This window comes from Xiphophorus hellerii, chromosome 21, assembly GCF_003331165.1.
Source record: "Xiphophorus hellerii strain 12219 chromosome 21, Xiphophorus_hellerii-4.1, whole genome shotgun sequence".
Lineage (NCBI taxonomy): Eukaryota > Metazoa > Chordata > Actinopteri > Cyprinodontiformes > Poeciliidae > Xiphophorus > Xiphophorus hellerii.
In genome coordinates, this window is record NC_045692.1 from 23,585,921 (window position 1) to 23,592,164 (window position 6,244).

A 6,244-nucleotide genomic window follows, 5' to 3' on the forward strand; every position below is an offset into this window, starting at 1 on the left:
GACTGGCGGTCAACTCCTTAAGTCTGCTCCACTGATGAGGGTAATTGATGACAGCTGCGGATGATGATGATACCACCGCACTCCAACCGGAACCTGTCGCCATCTGGTGGTAAGAGGTGGAAAGGCGCACAGGAAAAAACCCCACCAAGAGAACCAGAGAACCCCGGAACATAACATTTCCGTGTCCGCAGCCTTTATCTTTCTCAATTTCCTCTTAGATATGGTTGTCAAAGACGACAATCTTTTCTTTCCTGCTCACATATTCTGAGGCTAAAAGGTGGAACAGAAACATTCAGCAGCTTTTCCTGCAGATCACAAAAAACTTCAGGGGAAAAATGTTTCTGCTCTTCGTGGCGGTTCTGATCTTCATCCCTCTGACTGAAGGTAAAAAACATTTAAAGAATTTGGGATCTAACTTTTCACATAAAGAGAGTTTAAGGCACATTATTGGTGTTTGTGAGAGATAATTGTTTCTTCTCTGGTTCTTAGGGTAGATGTGTTTCTGCTTTCTGTCTATTTGTAAAATAAATAAATTTATATCTGTTTTCTTGTCAGAATAATGCAGATTAATTACATTCAGTTCAACGTGTTTCTGCTGAACTGATAGATTCAGGAAATCTGAGAAAATTCATTTTTAGTACTGCAGAAACTGAGTAAAATTAAAGTCTGATGGTCAAATTTAAGATAAATTTTTTATATAATATTAAACATTTAGGTCTGATTTGTTGTTTTTTATAAAACAGATGTTATTTATAGAACCGTGTAAAAAATGATGTTGTATTAAAAGAAAAGAATCTTGTTTTCAAATTATTCTGGGCTCGACTGAATTCATTTATTTCCAGTAAAAAGAAATGATTTGAGACATTTTGGTTCAAATTAATTCCTGTATTTGGCCAGATTATTATTATTATTATTTTCAATAAAAGTCTTTGGATAAATTTGGTTCTAATTTTTATTAAAACTTCATTAAAAAACATGAAAACTTTGTGTTCATGTTTCACATTTTCTATTATAAGAAAATTATGTCGGTCATAATTTCACCTGATTAAAAATAAAAAGTCTCCACCTGGATCAAACACCTGTGATGCAGTTTGGGGGCCGCACAAATTCAGTCCAAGGACCACAAATGGCCCCCAGGCCACACTTTGGACATCCCTGCTGTAGATGTTTTAATTTTTCTTAACTCATAAAATTCCTGATCAAGAACAAAACGTTAAAAGATTATTGAAACTTAGTTTCTCCCCTAAAAGTATTGAAAACAAACGACTTCAAGAAAACGTTTACGGTGAAATCACTAAATCTGCATGAGATCAAGGCCTGTGCTTTGACTAGGCCCCTGGCTTTGGTGAATTAACTGGTACGTTTTGCTTTATTGCTATTTTGCAGGTCCAGTCCTAATTTGGCTTTAATTTATTTAATTTTATGAATGAATTTGTAATTTAAAAGAATATTGTATAAAAAATGAAGACTACATTTCTAATTATTTTGTTAAACATCTACTTAAATTTTGCATTTTTTCTACATCAATTGCAAAACTGAGAAATTATGAAATTTAGAAACATCTTTCTGAGAAAACAGACCGTCTTATTTTTCAGAAACTTCTTGTTAATCATCACTCGATTCGTTTTGTGTGCAGTTGTATCATCTTCTGGTGCCAATGAATGTCTGAAAGTTTATGCACAGTTAAATGTATTTAAGCAAGAACATGATACATTTTTAACAATTTGTGAAAAATATTCTCCATGTTTTTTTTCTGTCTGTTGTTTTTTTTGTTGCAGGTGGATGTATTTCATGCCCAGATTGCTGTGATAAAGGGACAGAGAAGGTCAACGGGGAAATCTTGCAGATTTTTGAACAAAAACCTGGACCTGTCTGTGCCAAGCACTTCTATGTGTAAGCACAGCAGAGATAAACAAGATCATCCTTACAACTTCGTCCTTTCAGCTTTGAGTGCAGGTCTTACTTCCTCCTCGATGTAAAACGAAGAGCTCCATCTAGTGGTCGACTTTTGTATCAGCGATACCTGGAGAATATCTTTAATCTTCACTGAGATTTTTCATATACACGTGTTTGTGAAAATAAATAATTATCTGTAAAGAGGCCATAACACTGAAGCACCTGGTGATTGTATTTATAGTTTTCAGGATTTTCTAAATAATATTTAGGTCATTTTAATGTTTCATATATCGATTTTCTTCTTAAAATGGAATCAAACAGTGATAATAAAATTACTGAGCTGTTGTGTTTCTCACTTTGCAGCGTTGAGGTCGAAGGTGGTGCACGGTTTTGCATCAATCCGGATTCCAAATGGCTGAAAAGAAAGAGAGATATGGTGAGAATCAATAAACAAAACATTCTGCTTATTAAAATACGTTTCAGGTCGAATCTGAACCCGTATTAAATGCGTTTTATATGTCGGATAAATAATGTTTGATGATAGCTTCTCTTCTGTTTGTTTACTTTCATTGTCACAGGAAAACTTCAACTGTCCTCCAGTTGGCGGCAAAGTAAAAAAGAGAATACAAGTAACGGTTATATAAAACCTGAGGATGAATCAAACCAGAGTTGTGATTTTCTTCTGGTTCATTAAATGCATCACAGCTGAAACGACACCTGTTGGTCTGCAGCGGCCAACGGTTCTGTCTGCTTTAATCAAAGATGCTTCAACCTTTTGCTTATGCTTGATATGTTACATTTAATCAACAAATACCAATAAAAACGTTTATACAGAGAAGTTTGCCTGCTTATTGCTTTACAATCAGCTCACCTGAGTCAGACTCATTTCTCCTTCAGTCAGATTTCTCTGTTTTCTGCTGGATCTGCCAGATCTGAGCTGCAGCCACAAACACTGCAAAAACACAAAATCTTACCAAGTATTTTTGACTTGGTTTCTAGTGAAAATATTTTATTACAAAATAAGATGAAAACTAACTTAGAAATGACTCTTCTGCAAGATATAGGAGTTTATCTTAAGCCGATAATTCTTTAATATTGTTGAAAAGCTCAAGCTCCACTGGCAAATTATTTCACGTTTACAGCTGAAAAAATATCTTGTAAACTTATCTTACAGAAAGTTTAATCGTTAGTTTCGCCTTATTTCAAGTGAACTAAATTATTTGCACTAGAAAACTGTTGTGATGACAGTTAAACATTATTACCTGAAAAGCAGTTTTCTCGCTGGAACCTAAACTTGCTATTCTGTATTTTCCTGCACAAACACGCAGTGAAGCTGAAGGTGAAAGATGATTGGCTGCACCGATTTGTAGATCAGAGCTCAAACTGGTTTCTGTGTTCAGGAAGTGAAACTCACACAGTCACTTTGACTGAGAGCATAAATGGAGCAGAATCAGCTGGACAGAGAAACCGTCTCCAGTCCGATCTGTCTGGATCTACTGAAGGATCCGGTGACGATTCCCTGTGGACACAGCTACTGCATGAGCTGTATTAAAACCCACTGGGATGAAGAGGATCAGAGGAGAATCCACAGCTGCCCTCAGTGCAGGGAGACGTTCATACCAAGACCTGTTTTGAAGAAAAACACCCTCTTAGCAGCTTTAGTGGAGCAATTAAAAAAGACTGGACTCCAAACTGCTCCTGCTGATCCCCGCTATGCTGGACCTGAAGATGTGGCCTGTGATTCCTGCACTGGAAGAAAACTGAAAGCCATCAAGTCCTGCTTAGTCTGTCTGGCCTCTTTCTGTGAGAAACACCTTCAGACTCATTATGATGTGGCTCCTTTAAAGAAACACAAGCTGGTGGAGCCGTCCAACAACCTCCAGGAGAACATCTGCTCTAAGCACGATAAGTTGCTGGAGATCTTCTGCCGCACTGATCAGAAGTGTATCTGTTACCTCTGCACTATGGATGAACATAAAGGCCATGAGACAGTCTCCGCTGCAGCAGAACGAACTGAGAGGCAGAAGAAACTCCAGGAGAGACGAGGAAACATCCAGCAGAGAATCCAGGACAGAGAGAAAGATGTGAAGCTGCTTCAACAGGAGGTGGAGGCCATCAATCACTCTGCTGATAAAACAGTGGAGGACAGTGAGAAGATCTTCACCGAGCTGATCCGTCTCCTCCAGAAAAGAAGCTCTGATGTGAAGCAGCAGATCAGATCCCAGCAGGAAACTGAAGTGAGTCGAGTCAAAGATGTTCAGGAGAAGCTGGAGCAGGAGATCACTGAGCTGAAGAGGAAAGATGCTGAGCTGGAGCAGCTCTCACACACAGAGGATCACAGCCAGTTTCTCCTCAACTACCCCTCACTGCCAGCACTCAGTGAGTCTAAAGGCTCATCCAGCATCAACATCCGTCCTCTGAGACACTTTGAGGACGTGACAGCAGCTGTGTCAGAGCTCAGAGAGAAACTACAGGACGTCCTGAGAGACTCATGGACAAACATCTCACTGAAAATCACTGAGGTGGATGTTCTACTGCCAGAACCAGAACCAAAGAGCAGAGCTGGATTCTTAAAGTATTCATGTGAAATCACCCTGGACCCAAACACAGTACACACACAGCTGGGCCTGTCAGAGGGGAACAGGAAGGTGATGAGGATGAATCAACATCAGCTTTATTCTGCTCATCCAGACAGATTCACTGATTATTCTCAGGTTCTGAGCAGAGAGAGTCTGACTGGACGGTGTTACTGGGAGGTGAAGTGGAAAGGATTTGGGGTTTCTGTAGGGGTCGCACACAAGGACTGGGAGATGGGAATGAATGTAGATTTGGATATAATGACAGATCTTGGGCTTTACTGTGTTTCCAAACAGATTTTGAATTTGTTCACAACAGTTTAGATTATAGTTTTGTCTTGCTTCTGCCCTGGTTCCTTTTTGCGTCTTATCTCGTTTTGCCTCCGGTCTCATACTGCTTCTTTCTTGCTTCCGGTCTTGTTTTGTATTGTCTAGTCTTGGGTCAATTCAAGTCTTGGTTTTGGTCGTGCTTTGCTTTTGGTCTTGTTTGTCCTTTGGTTTGGTCCTTTTATTTTGCTTCCGGTTTTATTTCTCCCCTTCATGGGCTGCCACCTTATCGTGGTGGAGGGGTTTGAGTGACCCAGAGATCCTGTCAGGGGCTTCATGCCTCTGGGTCGGATCTGCTGTGTCAAACGTCTCCTAGGTGAGGGATCGGACCAAGAGCAGCCCGAAGACGACTAAGAAATGTAGACAGATGTCCAGGTTTCCCCAGTGTCTTAAAGCTTTCGGGCCACAGGGCTTTATGTTCCCCCTCCAGGCTAAACTATTTGGAAAGTCTTCCTTTAAAAGGCAAGTTCTCATGTCCACTGTCACAAGAATCCTCAATAGCATTGCTTAAGGTTACTTTTAACCAATTTGCATAATTTGTGCAGTTTTAGAAAAACACAGCAGACTATGTGAAGATAGGTGGCCTGATATTTTTTCACAGCAACAAGAACAGATCATGGATTCACTCCATGCATGAAAAACACGTTAGGCTACATAAAGTTGGAGGTTTGATCTTATTTACAGTTTTGTCTGGTTTTGCTTCCAGCCTGGTCCTGTTTCTGTTTTTTTTTTGTCAAGTCTTGTCTTGTTTATCTTTTTGTTAATTTTGTTTTATTTTTTGACATGTTGGGCTACATTAATCTATTGGGTCTGATCTTTGTGAAAGCAAGAAGAACAGATTTTCTGTTTTTCAGTCTCGTCTGGTCAGGCTTCCGGCCTGTTCTTGTTTTTCTTCTGATCCTGTTTTGGTCGTTTTTTTATCTTCAAGGATACAAAACGACTTGATGAATCTAAAATACTTAAAGTTCTAGTCATACAAACTACAAGTAGCCTTTGTTTCTCAACATGTATATTTATTGAGCACAAGTTAAAGATTCAGTTTTTCAGATTTTACTGTCATCTCAACAGACTATCTGTATAATTTTAAAAAATATTTTAAGTACTAACTTAAAGAGCTCTTTCAAGAACACACACTGTCTTATCAAACCAATGTGCCCTCAAAATGCTCTTAAGTTGCCCCAGATGTGTTTTGTGCCCAGAAAAGGGACTCAAAATGCCGGAGCAATGCATCAATTAATGGAGACTTCAGTGGAGCTCAGTGATCAGGAACTGAAGGCCCTGATTGATGCAGGAAGCACACAGACTTTGGTCCAGCTCAGGTATGTCTCACTCCAGTTTGTTTGCACCAGTGAGACCATTCCAATCTGCTACCTCCATGCTGACAAAAGTATCCAACAGCAGATGTTTATGTGACTATAAAAAGACAACATGCAAAGTCTCTGTTC

General features: G+C 39.3%; 1 protein-coding gene across 1 annotated transcript; it reads left to right on the plus strand.

Annotated features, from left to right (window-relative positions):
• The first annotated feature begins 3,279 nt into the window (after positions 1 to 3,279).
• On the plus strand, positions 3,280 to 5,450 carry LOC116711458 (tripartite motif-containing protein 16-like). The gene has a single exon (XM_032550778.1). It carries the CDS (start codon positions 3,336 to 3,338, stop codon positions 4,794 to 4,796), a length of 1,461 nt encoding a protein of 486 aa, XP_032406669.1. The 5' UTR covers positions 3,280 to 3,335; the 3' UTR covers positions 4,797 to 5,450.
• The last annotated feature ends 794 nt before the right edge of the window (positions 5,451 to 6,244 follow it).